Source organism: Sus scrofa, chromosome 7 (assembly GCF_000003025.6).
Source record: "Sus scrofa isolate TJ Tabasco breed Duroc chromosome 7, Sscrofa11.1, whole genome shotgun sequence".
NCBI lineage: Eukaryota > Metazoa > Chordata > Mammalia > Artiodactyla > Suidae > Sus > Sus scrofa.
Window position 1 is genome coordinate 25,342,485 of NC_010449.5, and position 21,336 is coordinate 25,363,820.

Consider the following 21,336-nt stretch of genomic DNA (forward strand, 5'->3'; position numbering starts at 1 on the left):
GAATGCTAGCAACTGATTAACAGAGTAGAGGTAGACTATATGCCTGGTGAAGCAATTAAATTACGATTTCACTGATTGTTATTATAAATCATACTTTGTGAAAATGAATGTCTGGGACTCATGACACCTTGATTCATTTTTAATTTTCACTTGTATCTTAGAGGAAGAAAAAATCAGCGCATGTGGAAGACAAGAATTGCTTCTTCCTCCAGGGTAACTGATTTTTATTTGTAACTCTACTCTGTGCTCTAGAGACATGAAGCAAATTCATAACCTTGATCATTTCTGCTAAAAGGTAGCGAAAAACTGGAGTACACTTTATCTGGAATATGTTTCATAAATGCAGTGGAGAACCTTTTTAACTCAAAGTAATTGATTTGAATCTGCACCAGTGACAAAAAAAAGCTTAGTTTTGTTTGGATATGGAATAAACCATTTCAAGAATTTTAGTGGTTTAAGCCATTTTCGACTGAAATGGCATTCTTTTTTTTTAATTTTTATTTTATTTTTTATTTTACTGGCATAGAGCTTCCTTTCTTTCTTTCTTTCTTTCTTTTTTTTTTTTTTTTTTTTTGTCTTTTTGCCATTTCTTGGGCCGCTCCCTCGCTCCCTTGGCATATGGAGGTTCCCAGGTTAGGGGTCTAATCGGAGCTGTAGCTGCCGGCCTACACCACAGCCACAGCAACGTGGGATCCGAGCCGCGTCTGTGACCTACACCACAGCTCACAGCAACGCCGGATCCTTAACCCACTGAGCAAGGCCAGGGATCGAACCTGCAAGCTCATGGTTCTTAGATTCGTTAACCACTGTGCCACGACGGGAACTCCTAAAATGGCATTCTTTCATTTACTTTCTACCTGCACTACTGCTATTCCTGTGATAGCTGTGTTACAGAGGTGTTTCATGTCTATCAGTACTTGGTTTTGCTACTGTGGCTTCCTACTTGGCCAGGAATAAAGAATTTTCTGTAGGGCAAGTATTAAACAGCATCATGATGTTTGAATGCAGTGTGTTGGTGTAAGAAAAATGATCCATACAATAAGAGTCCACGAGCCCTTTCAGTGTCTTGCCTTCACCAATAAATTGTAGACTTATGAGAAATATGCTTTGCTTTAGACATTCAGAGGAAATATTTAAAAAGAAATTAAATAAGAAACTAGGCGCCTCTGGGTAGGGTAAAGGAAAAACATTAAAATTTCATAATAGTTCTAGAATTTGCTCGATAAATCTACGCTGGTAATCAGAATACTGTCCCAGACAATGAAAGTACTGTGAGCTCTAAGGTTAAGGGAGAACTTGTAAGGAAAATTATAGCTGCACAAAAACATTGTAGACTTCCAAATTTTAAAGGCATTAAACATTAAGGATAAACACATACTTTGCTCATTTCCCTGGATTAAGTGTGGTATTTAAGAAAGGTGTGCACTTTCCCCATTATACTCATCAAGTTTTAAAAATGCAGATTTCAGTATGCATGTGGTCATGAAGAACATTTGACCTGCGTTTATTTGCATGGGTTAAAACAAATCAAAGCACCGAGTAGCATTTATGGGAAATATCTAATTTGTAAGTCTGTTTACATTTCACCCGAAATGACTGGAAAGTTAAGAATCATGACACCATATTTTAGGCTATTTGTATTTCAAATGCACTGAATTAAAAAAATATGAATATACGTTTCTGCTGAAAATTTTGATATTTAAAGATCACTAAAGCTGAGTTGTCTCATCACCATTATTGAATTATTATAACTACTGCTTTGGAAGCTAGAATGTATTTACTGGTGATTAATTCCCTACTGCATTTTATTCTCAAAAGATCTGGCTATCACTAAGAAACAACAGATTAACCTCGATTTATGACTCTTCCTTTTATTTTTTAAGAAGTAAACTTTATTAACTTATAAAACCCAGAAATAACCTTAAATATAGGATGGAGACATGTCCTGTACATTCAGCCACAACCTGAGACTTAATATAGAAGTGTATTAAATGAGTACTATTAAAAGAAAGATCTAAAAGCTTCTCCTATAAAGTTGGTGACAAAATTTTCAGTCTACTGCTTGCAAGCTGGCTTTTTCCTCCCCTAGAATTTAAATGCTTCACGCATCACTGTGCCGTGTCAGATGCGTGGCTATAAAATTGCGAAAATGGAGGCTTTTCTGGTAGCAAAAGGGTTAAGTTCTTTTTGCTTTACCAGTTTCAAATTACAATGAGAAGCCTCTTCTTTCCCAGCAGGGTTGTGCTTACATTACTCTTTAGATCTCCCTTGAAGAGGGCTGGTATATTTGTGCCTGCTGGAGGTGGAAGTAACAGGAAGGTTTTCAAGTAAATTCAGGAAAACACATTGACTTGAATAGTACAACCTTGAGTCTTGTTTTACACTAAGACGACACAAAAGATGTTAAAGTTATCACCAAGCTGCCGGACAAATATATATTCCAACACCAAGGTGCAGACCAGCCTAGATCTGTGATTCAGAAATCAGGATTTGTCTTGGAAAGAGCTCAAAGGTTGAGAAGAACTCAAGAGCAAGTGAAGATAACTTTGGGAACTACAGTTTATCAGAAGATCAACTTTTGCTCATTCAGATACCAAAGGCCTGATTATCATATATTCATATAGGAATGCCTAGGTCATCTGATCAAATACTGTTAGCCGTCTTCTGCTACATCCATGCAGCAAAAACTCTTAACAACTGTGGATAATTGGAAATCTGAGTTTCAGCTTTCTTAGGAATAACTACTCTTGACATAGTCCAAAATATTTAAAATAGGGCAAGAAAATCAGTGAGGATGCTGTGTTCAGAAATGTCACTGTCATGAAGAATAGGTAAATTTGTTTTTCAGCTACTGGGAAAGTATACCTCCTAGGAACTTAGATCTTTTTTTTTTTTTTTTTTTTAAGAGGACAAGAAGGACTAAAAATATCAACTTTTGCTTTTGGACAAAAATGCATCTGACTGTATTTTTACTTAGGGGTATTGTGGGTTTCCTCTGGAGCTGCTGGGTTCTAGTGGGTTATGCAAAAGGAGGTTTGGGAGACAACCATGTTCACTCCAGTTTTATTTATAGAAGACTACGGAACCACGAAAGACGGGAAATACAGAGGGAAATTCTCTCTATCTTGGGTTTGCCTCACAGACCCAGACCATTTTCACCTGGAAAGCAAGCTTCCTCTGCACCTCTCTTTATGCTGGACCTGTACAACGCCATGGCCAGCGAAGAGAACCCCGAGGAGCCGGAGTACTCTGTGAGGGCGTCCCTGGCAGGAGAGACCAGGGGAGCCAGGAAGGGCTCCCCAGCCTCTCCCAATGGGTACCCTCGCCGCATACAGTTGTCTCGAACGACTCCCCTGACCACCCAGAGCCCTCCTCTAGCCAGCCTCCATGATGCCAACTTTCTCAACGATGCTGACATGGTCATGAGCTTTGTCAATTTAGGTATGTTGTTCGTTTATTTGTTCATCTCTGTTACTACAAAGTGGAAGTTTTCCTAATGGTAGAGTAGCTGCCTGGTAGGTGGTCATGTTTATATAAAGTCATTTTCTATAACTCTCCTCTCCAGCTTCTGTTTCCTTTCTTTCATTGATGCAATGTTAAGATTTTGCCTTAGGCAACCAAGTCATCTATATACATAGATGTTTAATATAAAAAGCTAAAATTAAACACATGGTTTGGATAGATTTGGGTCTTTTTATATCTTGTTAAAATTTCAACCTTGCTTACATGTATGAATAAACAGGCAATAATCTAAAAAAAGGAGAATTTATGGGGATAGCTATGCTATAGGCAAAAGAATGATGACAATAATATTAATGCAAGTGTTTACAGATGGAAAAGTAAAAGCTGCATTCTGAACCATTTTTTGGGTCAGTAAGCTAGAAAGCATAGATGTCTATGCTGTTTAACTTTCATTTAGGGGAGGCAACCACTCTGAAAATATTGATGTGAAAGTAATTAAGATCAAATAATACTGTAAAAGATTACTATCAAAGACTTTCAGAGATAGATGCTGAAATTCTGTGAAAAACATTTTGGGAGAAAGTTTCAATCTAACGTTTTTGAACTGTGACGGTTAAAATATATGTTACTCATTTGATTTTTTTCAGAAGCAAGAGAAATGTAAAACATACTATAATGGTCTTATCATTTAAGATAAAAAATTTCAATGGAAAAATTCTTTAGTTAGCATTGTTAGAGAATAGTTTTAAAATTATGTTTTATTGACTGCTGGTTCTGACAATACCCCCCAAAACCGATATTGACAATATCAAATGAAATATTAGTGCCCCGTATTTCATCTTGCAATGATATTAAAGGATCACCACTTGAAATGATTTTTCCAAGGGCTGTAATTTTCTTCCAATTTTTTGGTAGAGACTGAAGGTGAAAATTTACCATCTTCAGATACTAAAAAAGAAAAAAATCTTAAAATGTATTTATTTTTGAAGACAAAGCTTAATCAACAAATTTAATCAGTTTTTAATTTAAGAACTTTGAAACTGTTTTAAAAGTGCAATCTGCTTGGACTTAAAACTGACATGTTTTATTACACACTTAGTTAAAAACTTCCTTGTATAATATGTCAAAATATTCTTTGAAAAGTCAGATAGCAACAAATCTTAATAGCACATGATGCCTTAATAATATATGTTGCTTAATATGCCCTCCTCATTTGCTCTGAGCAATCCTAGCAGGAAGGATAAGGTGCCTAATAAATCATGTTTCACGTTACTGGAGACAAAGCTCTCATTATAAGTTTTAGTAAGTCATCACTGGTTTCCCTAATCAGTTGTCCTGGGGGTCTTTTCTTCTACATGCAATTAGCAGGTTCAGTTTGGAACTTTCAGGCTGTTATAATATGTCTTAATTCTAAATTAGTTGATTGCTTTTTCCTAGTATGAGTGGCATGCAAATGTGACCCATAGTCTTTTACTTTGTAGCAATTTCTCAAGATTATTCAAGAATTTCAACTAGTTATCATATTTTCACAGAAAAAAAAAAGACATCTAGTGTGATTTACATATTAAAATAAATCACTGAAAAAAAATCAGTTCAGGTTATCTAAAATCTGACAGGAAAGAATTTCTTATATTATCTACTTTATAAAACAATAGCTCAGTCATGAATCTGTCCTAATAATATGTTTTATTGTAACTGAATGCTTTGATCATTCACAGAAGAAGTGCATTTGTTTTTTTAGAAAGGAAGTATGATTTTTGAATCTGTGTGCCATTATTTTCTATAAATTGACATAGCATAAGAAAGCCAAAACCAATAATAAACAGTTTTATTCAGTGACTTCTAGGACCATTTTTATCATTAAAGAATACTTACATTTTTAAATCCATAAAATTTTGGTTATATTGTTTGGATTATAATAACAAAGCAGTTTATTAGCTATGCCACAGAATATAATTATTTATTTTACCTAGAGAAATGACACTAGATATAAGATTCAGAAACTTTGTATTTATTTATTCTTATAATGCTCAAGTTGTGAGTAGTGATCTGTCTTCAGTAATAAACTGTATTTTTTAATTTAATAAATCCAAACTAAATGTCTCACATGAAATTACTGACAAATTGATTATGATACTAAGTGAGATTTTCCTAGTTGTCTCTGAGGAAAATTGATCCATGATTTTATGTTATTTTCTTTAGACTATATACCTTCTAATCCATCCAAAGCTTACAGTCAATCACTGCTTAGTAATAAGCTGTAGCTTCTGTATTTCTTCCATAATAAAATAGGTCACAGCACACTTAGAAAAGGTAAAAGTGTAATATCATCATTAACTGCACCAAGACTTTCAACATTTCTTAATGTAACATTTGCTAACAAATATTATCTACAGCCTTTTTCATGTTCTATAAGACTGAAGAGAATTTTATTTTATTTTTTTTAGGATCTTAAAAGATACAGTGGAGACTAAGCACAAATGATCAAATTAGCAGCAGGCAAGGGATTTGTATTGAGGAAGTCACCTGGATATTTAAATGTGTGAAAGGAATCTACTGACATTTCCTATAATAGGTTGAATTATATAAAAAGGATCTAGTAGCACCTTGGTGTTAATGCTTGCCAGTGTCATTTTCAAGTCAGATAATGGGTTTTCTACAATTATCTTGTCATTCAGAAAAACTTTTTTTTCCAATGTAAATTTTGCTCACCAAGAACAATTTAATATAATTAAAACTCTGAATTGTATTTAACAAGATATCTATTTTTTAAAATTTCAGATGAGATTAGTTTTATGTTCATAAGTAAAAAATAGATTAGAATTTACTAAAAGGAACAATACAACATGAATAAGTTGCCCCAAGGCCAATTCAGCAGCTAAATATGAAACCAAACACATTATTCCAACCTCAAAATTAGGTTAGTGATTTGTTCACTTGGAAGAAACAAATATTTATTATTATATGAGAAGAAACTTTATGCTTTATTTTATCCATTATTCTTAAGCCAACTTTTATCAGTCTTTGGCTTTTACAAACTGACTTCTCTGCTTTGTCCCTGAGACTATTGGGTATCAGTGGAATTTTGCTTAGTTGATATCCCATTATTTTGCTAGTAACAAAAAATATCTTTCTGGTAAACTTTTTCTTTTTAACCATCTCTTTTGCAAAAATGGTAAAGGTTAGTTTATATATCAGGTAACTTTGCAAATAAAAGGAATGATTAGGTAATTTGCTTGCAATATTTAAGTCTATCTCTAGTTTACATAAAAATAAACAAGTAGTGCATTTCTCGGATCTTTTAGTTAGAAACCGATTTTATTTGATTACTTGGCGACAGTATAATTAAAATGACATAACATTGTACTTTCAGAGGAAATTACAAAAAACAGTAAACACAGAAAATTCACTTTTATATGATTCTTTGTCTATATGTATTTCTCTGATAAAGAAGAACTTTGGGTTTATTAATGGGCTTTGATCAGTTGGCTTGGAGTCAAATACGTCAATATAGTTCAAGAATATATGTTCATTCCCAAGCATAAAAGTATAAAAATGTGATGCTTAATTTTTATTCATATTTTATAGCACCGTTAGTGCGTTAAGATATGAAGTAGAAAAAAGCTCTTTCACAGTTTTAAATTGAACCCTTCTTTCCTTACTTCCCTAAATCATTAAACTTTCCTGGTACTGGGAGAAAAAAAAAAACCGCTTGTGCCCTCAGCTGACAGATTTGAAAGACATCATTGATATTTATTGTTGTTTTTGGCTGACTCAAGTGCCCAGTGGAGGGAATGTGTACACAGATATACCTCAAGATGCCTGTCTCTGTAGTCTCTCCAACAAGGTGATTAACACTTGTGTAACATAAACACACCTATAAACACACACAAGACTTTTTTTTTTGAGGAAGGGGGGATGGGATGGGAAAGATCCTCTAAAACCCTTGTCGTACGCATTCGTGGATTATGCCTGGAATAACAAATACTAATATTGGGTGAGACCATCACTCCTTACAACTTTTTTACTTTTGAAGAGAAAAGAAGTTGCTGATGGTGGAGGCCTTTGCTCTCTTTCTCATCAACCCTTGGCTTCACACGCACCCCCCGCCCAGGAGGGTTCTCCTTCTCCTTTCAAGCTCTGTTCTTGACAACTGATGGGCTTGGCTGCAGAGATCGTTATAATCATAGTTTAATTAAAAGTGTTTTTGCATGTTTTAATGGTCCGTCACAAACTGTTAGCTTTAGAAGTTTAGTCAGAAGTTCCAGAAGCTGGAAATAAGAAGCTGTAACACATGTTAGAGGAGCTCACCCCCCACCTCCAGCCTCCCCCCTTTCATTCTTCCATTTCTCCAGTATCGCCACCCTCTCTCCTCACTCCCCTCCCCTCCCATTTTTTAGCTTTTCTCTGCAGTTCTAAGGCCTCTCCAGCTCCAGGCGTTCTTGGCACCCCTCTTCTGACTGCCCCCACCCTTCCTGGGATCTGTCTTTGGTCCTCGTTTCTTCATAGCTGGAGGCTTAGATTAGCTGAAAATCAATTCGTCACAGCTTGATCATTTAGGTACAGTCTCCTGTTTTCTCTCTCGTTGAGAAGGAAAAGGTTAGGATGGGCCAATTGCAGCCTCCACCCATCAGGAGAAAAGCCCCCCAGGGCATCAGAACCTCTCCGCAGTTGCCACCCCCTTTAATTGTTTCTCTACCACCCCATTCTTCTTAGCCTGCTCACCTCTCCCCGAGGAGCCCATTGACTGAGTTTAATTGTTTTTGCCTTTACTATTTTATAACATAATTAAAATTTAAAAGGGGGAAATTCAAGGGAAAGTTAAAAAAAAATGCGCCACGAAACAAAAATAACGCTAATCAAAAATGCGGTTTGTTTTCGGTTTATAAAACACGTTTGCGTATGTAATTTTCATTGAATAGTCCTGTCACGCCTGTGAAGAAATTATTCGTTCCTTTTTGAGGTTGAGAAGAGATGTTGAGAGAGTATAAAGAGATCAAGAGTAACATTTGGAGGCAGAGAACAATGAGGATGAGGCCAAGAGAGAAATAAAGTATTTTTTTCAAAGCCCCTGAAAGGAGGAAAATGAATGGAATGAGCGTTGGGGGTGTTGGGAACCGCGCAGGTGGAGGCTGTGTGGGGAAACCCTCCGTCTACTTCATACTTGGCATTTAATGCCACATCCCCAACCACATCAGCTCCGGGGGGAAACCCTTTCATCCTTCCACAGCGAATCCCGGAGTGGGGACAAGGGCGGGGGCGCCCAGTGTGTGTGTACGAGGCGCATACAGACGGGCTACTCACCCTTACAGCCATAAATAATGTAGTAGCTCAGCTTGAAAAAACCACAGGTTGAAGGAAGAGGCTTCCCTGACGCAGAGAGGGGCTGAGATCAGAGGAGCCACTGAAAGGACTGGAGTGAAACAATGCATTCCTTGTTCAAGGGAATATTTATGAGTGCTTCTTTGCACCTTAAGTTCATATTTTATTGGCTGGGCTGTGGGGTTTCCCCATTTGCTCATCTCTTAAAAATAATACCCTTCCTTGGCTAAGATAGCCTTTACAATCCACCAGTCAGCCCTGACAACTGGCTCATTTGTTTGGGGGGAGAAAAAGGGTGTCGGGTGTGATTTTGATGTCAGGTTGGGATGTTTAAGATTCAGTTGTGGACCTTAAAGTTAGGACAGCAAGATAAAAATCAGAGTGGGAGTAGTCACCTGCCTTTTTTGGGAGAGGTTGACAAGAATCTATGTAACCAGGTAGTAACCCCAGATTTGTATGAGTTTTGTCTAAATGGCTGTGATAAAAGGACAGCCTGCTAAGGTAGAGACAAAGTCTATGCAACTGTACAGTGCTTAACGTGAGAAAAAAAAAATCATTTGTAGATTTGTGGTTTTGGGACAAAGGGAAATAACAGCAAAACCTCCATCCCCAAAGGGAGTGACTATCATATACTTGGAAGGCAGTGAATTACACAAATGTGGTATAAAATGTGGAACTCCAGACCTTGTGTAATGTTACACTGTTTGATTGGTATAGAAGTTAAACTGAGTTATGGGCTATTTTCTAATTTTTAAGATGATGACGCTTCCTGTCTCTACAATGATGTGTCGTTTTAATTTACTTTTCACAAACAAGGGAGTGTCAGTGCTTGCCTTAGAGAACACAACCCGGCATTTCAGAAATAAATACATCTAATGAAATGATCTCATAGATACTGTGTTGATTTCACTTCTTTCTGGAAGTAAATAACAACTTTTATTGTTCTTGTGGTTTAACAGCTTTCCTGAAGTTGTTTGGAATAAAGAAAATAGTTTAAAAAGGTCAGATGCGAATCTCATTTGAATTTCACGCAGGCCTGTGAAATATGGCACCATCAAAAGATTTATTAGCATTTATGAACCCCTTTCAGCTAGGCTGTCCTGATAGGAGAAATTCATTACTATTTGTGGTGCACACATTTTCTCTCCCTATTGTAACTTTGCCATTTGAGGGAGGGACAGTCTATTTTCAGAGCCTGAAGTCCATGGCATATTACTGCTCAAATGACTTTAAAGTTTAATTCTAAGACCCCCTTGCCCCCCAAATGGAGTTCCCTGTGGCACAGTGGATTAAGGATCCAGTGTTGTCACTGCAGTGGCTTGGATTACTGCTGTGGTGCAGGTTCAATCCCTGGCCTGGGAACTTCCACATGCCAAGGGGATGGCAAAAATAAATAAATAAATAAATAAATAAATAAATAAATAAATAAATAAAATCAAGAGGGAAAACTGACTTTCAAGAAAACAGTTTAATTATAAATTAAATCTAATTGCTTTCCTTTCTGTGCTTCCATCACAGAAGCAGAGAGGGGCATAGAAGAAGCCAGCATGCCTGGATTGAATCCCATAGTCTACACTTCCTAGCAGGGTGACCTTGGGCAAATTACTTACATTCTTTCTGTGCCTCTGGTTCCTTGCCTATAAAAGTGCTGCTGATAATAGTAGCACCTTCCTCATTGGGTGTTGAGAGGATTAAATGAGTTAATCGTATATAATTTTAGGAACAGTATTTGGAACCTAGTGAGACCTCTCTAAATAGCTGTTGTTGCTGGAGTTGCATTTGTAGCCAACATCTGTCTCACATTTGCAGAAGCAGCTGAATAACTTTGGAGCCCAATGCAAAATGAAAACGCAAGGCCACTTGTTTAAAAGTTATCAAGAATTCCAAGATGGTGGCAGCAGAGGATCAGACCCAGCGCAGGGCCCTTCCGAACGCACAAATAATGACAGTGTCACAGTAGCAGGAATCATGCCCTGTTCATCCTTTTTTATTTCCAGTGGACAGAGACAACACGCACAAACAAACTGAATCATTTGAGGAAGATTTAATTCACCTTATAGTATTTCTAATGTTGTGGGCAGAGCTTTCTGGAAAAACCGTGATAGTGCAGCCCCTGTAATAGCAGAGGAGCCTTCTTTCACAGCTCCTGGGACAGAAGCAGAAACAGGTATCAGAGAGCTCAGAGGAGGAGTTCCTGTTGTGGCTCAGTGGAAACGAACCTGACTAGTATCCAAGAGGATGTGGGTTCAATTCCTGGCCTTGCTCAGCGAATGAAGGATCTGGTGTTGCAGCTCCAGTTTGACCCCTAGCCGAGGAATTTCCATATGCTGCAGGTGTGGCCCTAAAAAACAACAACAACAACAACAACAACAAAAAAAAAAAAAAAAAAAAGAAAGCAAAAAAAAAGAAAGCTCAGAGAAGAGCTGTGGGGGAGGCATCCTGCCAGGAATGATGGACCTTATCTGACGATCCAGGCAGCCAACCCCTAGAGACTCAGCAGGGAGGGAGGCCAAGGAGGAAACACCCAGACCTTACTTTTCTGCCATTCCCATTGGTTGTTCTTCACTGCAAGCTGAACGTCATGGAGCGCACTGGACCAGCTCTGCAAGTCAGCCTCTAGGTGCAGAGAGCAGGGCAGAGAAAGGTGGAGAGTGGGTCTCAAGACATACACGGGAGATATTTAGCACAAATGCCTACCTGGATGTGGGGCGTTTAGTCATCAAGAATTCTGGAGTCACTTCAGTTTCAGGGCAAGTTACTGACACGGATGTTAATCTTTGTCCTCATTAATTTATGGCAAGATTTAAGAGACAATCATAATTGAGCATGAGAGTTAATTAGCCCACAAGGTGGTGAAGTAAAGTGGCAGAAAAAAATTCTTAAATTGCATCTGGATCAGTAATTTCAGGTGATACATTAAAACTCTTCTAGAGCAAACTGAAATTAAAAACAAAAACCTAGCAAGGCAAACGGTCGACTACCATTGCCAGTCACAAAACAGCACTGAAAGGGCTAGCATGTATGCAGACATGTAGAGCAAATACAAAGTGCAATATATGCTTTCAATCTTTAGGCCTGTTTATCCTCAATCCTATGTCATTCTTCCTGAAATGACCCGTGACTGTGTGTTAAAGCTTTTTAAATTCCGAGTGGAATCATATGCTCTTTTCCACAGTTAACGTTGCAGGCAGCAATAATGTTAGGAGGAGGTAAATTGGGATTATTGTCTCTTCTGTGCTACCTTTCCTCTCCCCTCGCAGAGTTCCTGTGACTCACAGAGGGAGAACTTCGTGGAGGAGCAGGTGTGTCTGCTGTTTGGTTCTCATAAATAACCAACCACAAAGCCTCGAGGCGAGAGCCATCCCCCTGGCCTTTAATCCCAGGTGAACATTGAGTAGAATGGCTTCTTTCCAGAAGAAGCCATGAAGGATGGTAATTTTAACCTGACTGTACTCTATAGTTGTCAAAAGCAGAGGAAGGAACAGTTCAACTTGGGAATGTTGTAGGCACCATGACAGAGACATTGTAGACTCATTTAGGGAGGAAGAAGTGAAGGCCATCAATTAAATAGGTGTTATGGTTAATGTTTTGTAGATGTTTCCTTTGCTCTGAATAAAGAGGGATTATTTGGTTCTCTGATTATCTCCGTAGGGTTTAAGTGTCAGGGTTTTGAAGTCAGACTCTTTGGAATACCAGCTTTGTATTGACAGCTGCCACATCCTCAAATAAACCATTCCACTCCATTGGAACTATCTCCCCATCGGTAGAGTGGAGATCATAATACAGAATTGGAGCTAGGACTTAATAAGGCACGGTTATAGATGTCAGGACCCACATGAGCAACGTATGCCATTAGCAGTCCCTCTGGCTACGACAGCTACTTCTGCTTGAGTGGGATCCATGGGGTTCTGCTGTTTGAGTTGGTGTTTTAAACCCAGCCCACCAGACTGTCAAGCAGATGCCTCCCTGAAATCGTGGAACATGGTGCACCTGCTTTTCCTCTATCCACAAGATAATTAACGTGACTTTCAGAGACTCTGTCTTCAAGTTGGACAGTTGGTGGGCTGTGCTCCCTCCTGGGGGTGTCCAGAGAAAGGTGGGTCCACAACAGAGCTGTTGGCAGCTGTGGGGCTTCTCCGTGATCACCTGAAGGCAATGCTTTCTGTGAGGTGCTGCTGAAAGGGGCTTTTCAATTACTTTTGGTCCGATTCGTACAACGAACCCAATGTTTTACTTTAGATCCAGGTATTACCTGTTCCATTTCCTTGCTTGTTGTCAAGGGGGAACACTGATGGCAGGCCAAAGGAATCATGTAGAATTAGACAACTTTTGGTTGTGGAGACATGGCACTCTCTAAAAGACCCTTTGAAAGAAGGGAAAAGATCTTGAGTTTTAATGCATATTTCAGGAGACAACTTGTTTTTTTAGTTCTAATTTCAAAAAAAAAAGTCCATTCATGATGAAAATCTTGGTGCATAAACTGCTGAACTCGAAAACGGGAAACCCACTCTGGTCAAATAATCATTCAGTCCTGGAGCATTTGGTGGTGTCTGTTACTCAGATCGTGTTTGAATTTGTGATTTTCTAATTTGTTTCTGTTCTTATTACTAGTTATATCATTATTACCATTTTGTTTCTATTTCAAACAATTCAGCCTTAAGTATTTTGACTTTCCTAGATTATTTGTTTTTGTTTTTCAGATAACAGATCTTTTAATTAAGTTTCTTGAATTGCTTCTTCTTATAATATTTTAAAGCTGAATGTGAATGTATGGGTTTTCCCAAAAGTCACACAAAAGGCCATAATAAACTGTAGACCTCTTCTGTTTACAGTATCTATCTGTAAAGTCATCACATTGACTTTCGATATCTCTTTTTCTTTTTTTCTTTCTTTCTTTTTTTTGTATTTTGAGGGCCGCACCCGTGGCATGCGGAGGTTCTCAGGCTAGGGGTCCAATCGGAGCTGTAGCCAGTGGCCTACACCACAGCCACAGCAACATGGGATCCAAGCTGCATCTGCGACGGACACCACAACTCACAGCAACGCCATCTTTAACCCACTGAGCAAGGCCAGGGATCGAACCTGTGTCCTCATGGATGCTAGTCAGATTCGTTTCTGCTGAGCCACAACGGAAATTCCAACTTTTGATATTTCTTAATATGTTGAGTGGGAAAATATGGATTTATTGCTTTTTCATTATTTGATAACATGCTGAGAGATGTCATTAAGATGCTCTTTGCTAAAGTCAGTTGTGATGAGTGAAGTTCTTACAATAAAATATAGATTCCAATTAAACACATTGACATAATCAAATCAACAATAATATTTTTCCTTCATACTGCCACATCAAAAACAGTTCTCATTCTACACTTATTTACTTGGAGGAAGCATTTATCAGAATTAAGCAGACTGTTTATTATGATTACGTGTGTGTGTGTCGGTGATATCTTTGAAGTTTATGACACTGTCATATAATATTAAATGGTGGTATAGTGGTAATCAAAACAACGATGACAGCAATAAATATAATTCCTGTACTGGGGACTGGCTAAGTGGTTTAATGACATGCCTTATTTTAATTAAACTGCATCTCAGTTTTATGGATAAATATTTTTCTATTCCCATTTTATTGGCGTGAACATTGAAACTCATTAAAGGTTAAGTAATTTACGTAGGTCACCCAACTGGGAAATGGCAGAATCAGTGCTGGAATCACAATCTATCTGACTATACAATGTGTTTTTGTTCTTTGCCACTCCTTGTTAGCTAGGAAAGCTGCTTCTGAAGTATACAGACAGCCATGCAGCTTTTAACCACAACAATATTCAGGGCTGATACTGTTTGTACATCATGGGCCCCCGCTACATCACTGCAGGGTCAGGCACTCAGCAAAGTAGATGTGACACCGCAATATACGTCTGTGCCTCTCAGCTGGCGTCCTGAGAGGTCTTTCCTTCAGTCATTGGACAAGTGGACGCTGACTACCTAGCGCAGGGTCAGGCACTGTGGAAAGACTCTGCCTATCCCAGGGCCAAGATCTCAGGGCAAGAGGAGCCAGGTCCAGGCCAAGTCTCTGATTCCTGAGCCAGGGTTTTTTTTTTGCTCAATGTTGCATACTTTAAAGAAATCACACACAAAGAGCCAGCACCAAGTAAAATTAAAAGCACTAACAAACATGATCTAAAACAGTGTGTTTCTTCATTGTTGAAATAACCAGGGAAAATTAACCTCTTGTGAGTAGAGAAAATCTTTTTCAAACCTCAGTCCTTTTTTTAAAAAAGTGCTTCTTACCAGCAAATAGAACCTCAAGAATAGTCCAGAAAGCATAAGGCAGAGGTAGAACCAAAGCTTAGGAGGCTCTGTCTGAAGTCTGCTGTGTCTTGATAAGACTTCACTAATATGAGGCTCTAGTGATTTTGGGGGAAATATCTAAAAAAGAAGGTTTACATTTTACTCTGGATGCTTACTGCATGTTCCAGAGCCTAAGTGTGTCTTAAATATTCATTCTTTATTTGCGTTGTAGTTAGGGGAAATAAGGGTAAAGGTCATACAATTTTTCAAACTTATGTTGTTTGATGTGCCTACATCTTGACCCTAGACCCTACCTCACTGCTTCATGTGTGTGCTAATGAGGCTGTGTGCGGTGTTTCTTGTGACTGTACACACTGAATATGATGTGGGTTCAGGGTATAGTGAGTGATTGAAGGCACATTTTGCTATGTGGAGATAGAGAATTCCAAGAATTGGTCCACAGACCTCTTGGGTACATTGCTTTGAGTCTGCGCAGGATACGGGCATCAGACCATTATTACTTCAACTGATTATTGAGAAGAATTGACCAATATTTTGCAACTGTTTTACTTTTTGCTAACGATCTGCTGTGACTGCGAAATGAAGATACGCAGTAAGATGTGCCTCTAAGACTTCCAGTACGCTATCCCTGTCTTTGGGGTTGATCTGTTAATTCATAGCAACAAAACACCAGATCATCAGAGTGAAATAATAGAAGAATTTAAGACTTGTAATGGTTTCTACTCCACTGGAATCCACTGTCTTTCCAGAGCATTGGAGTTTAGGCAGTGCTGGATGTGTGCTGACGTTTTAAGTACTAGCATTTACTTCTCACAAATTGACCCCATTTTACAGATGCAAAAGGTGAGACCCAGAGATGTTAAGTCATTGGTCCAAAGTCGTACTCCTTGTTAAGCGGAGGGCTGCATTCAGAGTCTCTGCTACTCTGCTGTGCTGTGTTGTCTTTGTAAATGCTGTTGGGAACATGGTGTTTGGAACATGGTTTGAACCGTGCAAAGTTCGATATACTTTTCTAGCATTTCCTGTATTGGATTTGGAATAGTTTCACTTCATTAGTAACGCTTTATATTTTAGGGAGGAGACTGACCTTTGTACCACACAACCAACTGGCTGGTACTGAAGGATGGAAAGGGGATCTGTGTTGATTCTCCCCTTTAAAAGGTAGACTTGCAGGAGTTCCCGTCGTGGCTCTATGGTTAATGAATCTGACTAGCATCCATGAGGACGCAGGTTCGATCCCTGGCCTCGCTCAGTGAGTTAAGGATCTGGCGTTGCCATGAATTCTGGTGTAGGTTGTAGATGTGGCTCAGATCCTGTGTTGCTGTGGCTGTAGTGTAGACCAGTAGCTGCAGCTCCAATTTGACTCCTAGCCTGGGAATCTCCATATACCGTGGCCCTATAAAAGCAAACAACAGACTTGGCATGAGCAGGAGTAACATTTGGCAAAATAGAAAAGAGGTAGACTATCAACATTGCAAACAGTCACAGGCCTCAACTGTGGTAGGTGGAGGTTGGAATAAAGAACAGTGAGTTCGTTTGGATGCTGGAAAACTACCCAAGTACCGACCAGTGTAGAAGGGCACATAAGCGGGGCTGCCCTGCAGCTGAGGAGGAGTGCCTTGCCACAGCTTTTCTGACCCAGCCCTGGACTGGCCAGTGAGTTGTAGGAGAAGCTGACTAAACTGGCAGGGTGGGCCGCAGGACCATCTAAACCTCCAAGTTAGGAAATTCCTGCTGCTGCAGATGGGAACTCTGGCAGATAGCCCCTGCTCCATGCTGCCAGTTACGGCCGAAGTCTCCTCTGTGTTCTCGATAACACCGAACACTCCACATTTAATGCACAACTCTTGATCTGAAGCAGCGAGAGCCCTAATCTCTTGCACATGTAAAGTGCCTTTCACATAGCTCACTCATTGCCCCTATACCACACCAAAGCTAAATCTATTATTTCTGTTCCTCAGGTAGCTTATGAATGAAAAGCTAAGGCCCTGAGATACTTAATTGTTTTCCCCCAATAGAAAATATTTCTGGGACCACAACACTTCTCGAAGGAAAATGCTGAAGGGCTTGAGGACTCTCAGATGCCCTCAGTTTCAACTGCCCTTGGCTCTCAATTCCAAGCAAAGAAATCAAAAAAGGATTGTAAAAAGCAGGGATGAAAAACTTCACATATCAAATTTTCAATGCCAGAGGACTGATCTCTGCTTTGAAAAATAAGTCAAGAAGTAGCTGCAGGAGTCCCCTGGTGGTATAGTGAGTTAAGGACCTGGTGTTGTCACTCCTGAGGCTCGGGTTGCTGCTGTGGCTTGGGTTCAATCCCTTGCCCGGGAACTTCTGGAAGCAGCAGGCCCTGCACTGCCTCCCCCCTCCCCCCAATTCTATTTCTTTCTCTTTCCTTCACCTAATCACTGCTACCCAATCTACCCACAGCCTGATTGTAAGGTAAAGAGAGGCATGAACAATCTCAATATCTGATTTCTAATTATTTAGGCTTAAACGTACTTAGAAAGTCAGAAGATAGAATTATTGTTTATGAAAGAGTCCAAAATCATATTTAATTTAAAATTGAACTAACTTCATTGTCATAATAACTCAAGCCCATGCTGAATCATGATTATTTAAATCTCTTGGACACTTTGAATCGCTGACTCTTTTTAATCAGATTTTGTTTGTTTGTTTGTTTGTCTTTTTAGGGCCAAACCCACAGCATATGGAGGTTCCCAGGCTAGGGGTCTAATCAGAGCTATAGCTACCGGCCTATACCACAGCCATAGCAATGCCAGATACAAGCCTCGCCTGAAACCTACACCACAGCTCATGGCAATGCTGGATCCTTAACCCACTGAGCAAAGCCAGGGATCAAACCTGCGTCCTCATGGATACTAGATTTGTTTCTGCTGAGTCATGATGGGAACTCCTAATGAGATTCTTAGTAAGAGGATTTCATTGAAAGCATTTCTAGATCCTGTTATGGGGTGTATCTGAAGTTTTATTGTCAAGTAAATTTCATCTATAATCAAATAAATTTAAGCAGTAGTAAAATAGGTTTTGATATTTTCAGATGAGACTTCTCACGATCTTTATTATGCTAGTGAGCATTACAAATGCCTGACACGAGAAAGCGGGTTATATGGTTTCCCATGTGCCTTGGACTCTGAAACTCTCCTGATAGAGCCCCACAGAAACCTAGGAATACTGGAAACTCAATCTGAGAAACACTCTTCCATGTGGAAATCCCATTAGATGAAAGCCATTTTGGAAATATGGCAAAGTATTATGGTGAACTAATTTGTTGATGTTGTGGCCATTTTATATATCCAAAATTTTAGAAAGCAGGAAACATGTTTTAATTCTATTATCTAGAGTCATCATTGTTGGTATTTTTATATATTTCTTTCCATACTTTTCAAGCATACCTTTTTCACAGAGTAGAGCAATGATGTACCCTTAGTTTATTCTTGACATTTTAGTACATGCCTGTTCTTGTTTTTTCATTCGGTCTTTATGAGCATATTTTTAATGACTAATATTTCAGCTGAATAATTATAGTGGGGCATGTAATTTTGCCAGCTTTTACTATTATGTATTTTGTTGCAATGGGTGTCTTTATATCTAAGTGTTCATAAATATTTCTGACAATTTCTGATCATTTCCTTAGAATCTGTTCTTAAAAATGAATTATTGGAAAAAAGATACGGTTATCTTTTAAATCTCTTGAAAAATATTACTAAATTGTTTTCAGTAAACTTGTTTAAATTACTGTTTGCACCAACAGTAAATGCTGGTGCTATATAAATTAAATCTAATATATTTACATTCTTGATAACCTTAAACATCTTCTTTTGAATATATATTTCTTCTGAGATTGATTTTTTTTAAAAAAAACGTATTGACATATAGTTGATTTTCAATGTTGTGTTAATTTCGGGTGTACAGCAAAGTGATTCAGTTATACATATACATACATCCATTCTTTTTCAGATTCTTTTCCCATATAGGTTATTAGAGAATATCAAATAGAGTTTCCTGTGCTGTACAGTAGGTCTGTGGTGGTTTTCTATTTTATATATAGTAGCATGTATATGTTAATCCCAAATTCCTAGTTTATCCTTCCTCCATGTTTCTCATCTGGCAAACATAAATTTGTTTTTGAAATCTGTGAGTCTGTTTCTGTTTTGTAAATAAGTTCATTTGTATCATTTTAAAATTAGATTGCATAATTCAGTGATATCATATGATATTTGTCTTTCTCTGTGTGACAGCTTCACTTAGTGTGATAATCTCTAGGTCCATCCACATTGCTGAAAATGGCATTATTTCATTTTTTCCTGACTGAGTAATATTCCCTTGTATACATGTCCCTCATCTTCTTTAACCATTCCTCTGTCAATGGACATTTAAGTTGCTTCCATGTCTTGGCTATTGTAAATAGTGTTGCAGTGCATATTGGGGTACATATATCTTTTCAAATTATGGTTTTTGCCAGATATGTGCCCAGGAGTGGGATTGCTAGATGATATGGTAGCTCTATTTTTATTTTTGGTTTTTTAAGGAACTCCATACTGTTCTCTGTAGAGATTGTACTAATTTATATTCCCACCAACAGCATAGGAAATTTCCTTTAGTCCACACCCTCTCTAACATTTATTGTTTGTAAACTTTTCGATGTTGGCAATTCCGATCAGTGTGAGGTGGTGTACCTCAAGGTAGTTTTGATTTGGATTTCTCTAATAATTAGTGATGTTGGGCATCTTTTCGTTTGGTGATTTTTTATATATCTATTTCCATTTATAATTTCTCTTTCAGGATTTCTATTTTGATGTTTTTGTTCATTTTCCTATTTGCCTTATCTCATTTTTGCTTATGCTTAGAAATCACTCCTGTGCATAGGCATTTCATAATTATCACTTCAATTTTTAATATTTTAATGCTTTGATTTCTCGCTTTCTACTTCACTTGTCGTGTGGGTATAACAGTCATGGGAAAACACGTCTAGTTATTTAAGAGTTTGGAAAATATTCCATCCACATCCCATTCTAGAAATAACTCCTCAAAGGTGCAATGTACCTGTTTCCTAGAATAGAAATCAGGAAGAATGAGGGATTTATAGTCTTCAAGGAACCACAGTTTGAGAATTAAAAACAACCGAACAGATAATTTGGTCTAAATAAACTTATGCCCAAATAACCTCTTATAATTTAATTATAAGACATGCATTTACATATGACCTAAGAACAAGGATGATTATACTACTAAAATGTGGCATTTTGGAATGGGGGCGGAAAGCGCTATGGAAATGCATACATTATTTTTTCAATTGATTAGCCACGGCCAAGAATTACTCACAAATTACATATTTTCTAGTTGAGTATTAAGTTTGATTTTTGAGTCTAAATCTTTTTAACAGAATCCCAAGGTGGTGTGTCATCACTTTGTACCACCAGCAGTCGTTTAAATGATCACAGCGATGTGGAAGATGCACAGCCCACTTTCATCCCCTTGACCTCTGTAGCACCTTCTAGGCTGGCAACTACATCTGAGGTTAAGGAAGAAGGCCAGGATATGCTTGCATTTTTGTTTTGGTCTCTAAATCTTGTTTTTTCATTACACATGTTCATCCTCTTATCAACCTCTCTTCGCCCTGAAAATTTCAACACTGCATCAGAGTGTAGTTTTAAAAGGATTTGGTAGAAATCCAAATATTAGAACAATGGTGTGCTTACTGCAAAATGTATAAAACTGAAGTGACAAATAATTACATGCGGAATCAAGGAATAGCATATACTGGAGATATACACACGGAGAAATCAGGGATCAGAATTTTATTTTAGTAAGTCTAGGAACCGAGGGAAAATTAAACGACATGGAACAGAGCTAGTCACTAAGATCATGAACTATATAAAACTCCACAAAGCTCCAGCATTGCCAAATATTTATATGGTAAGTAATAAATCAAAGTGTATAAAACAAAAATTGTTAGAAGCAGAAGTAAAAGTTGGTAGAAACAAAATTGTGGTAGGAAGTCTGATCGTACAATTAAAAATGCATAATAGAACACACACACGTAAAACAAAGGTGTACTTGAATAACGCAATTAATAAAGTTAATTGACATATTTTAAGAATTGTACTTTGGAATATATTGACATGTATCAAATTGTGTAGAGTATATACTTTTTCTGAGATTCCATGGACGATTTAAATAAATTAATGATTGGATGATACATCAATTAAAAATATT

General features: G+C 38.0%; 1 protein-coding gene across 1 annotated transcript in view; it reads left to right on the top strand.

The window, feature by feature from the left end:
- The window catches only part of BMP5 (bone morphogenetic protein 5), a 123,507-nt gene continuing 104,610 nt past the window's right edge, over positions 2,440-21,336 (top strand). Inside the window, exon 1 of the mRNA NM_001204901.1 lies at positions 2,440-3,441. Coding sequence (NP_001191830.1) covers positions 2,952-3,441 — 490 coding nt within the window. The 5' untranslated portion in view covers positions 2,440-2,951. The remainder of the gene's footprint in view (positions 3,442-21,336) is intronic.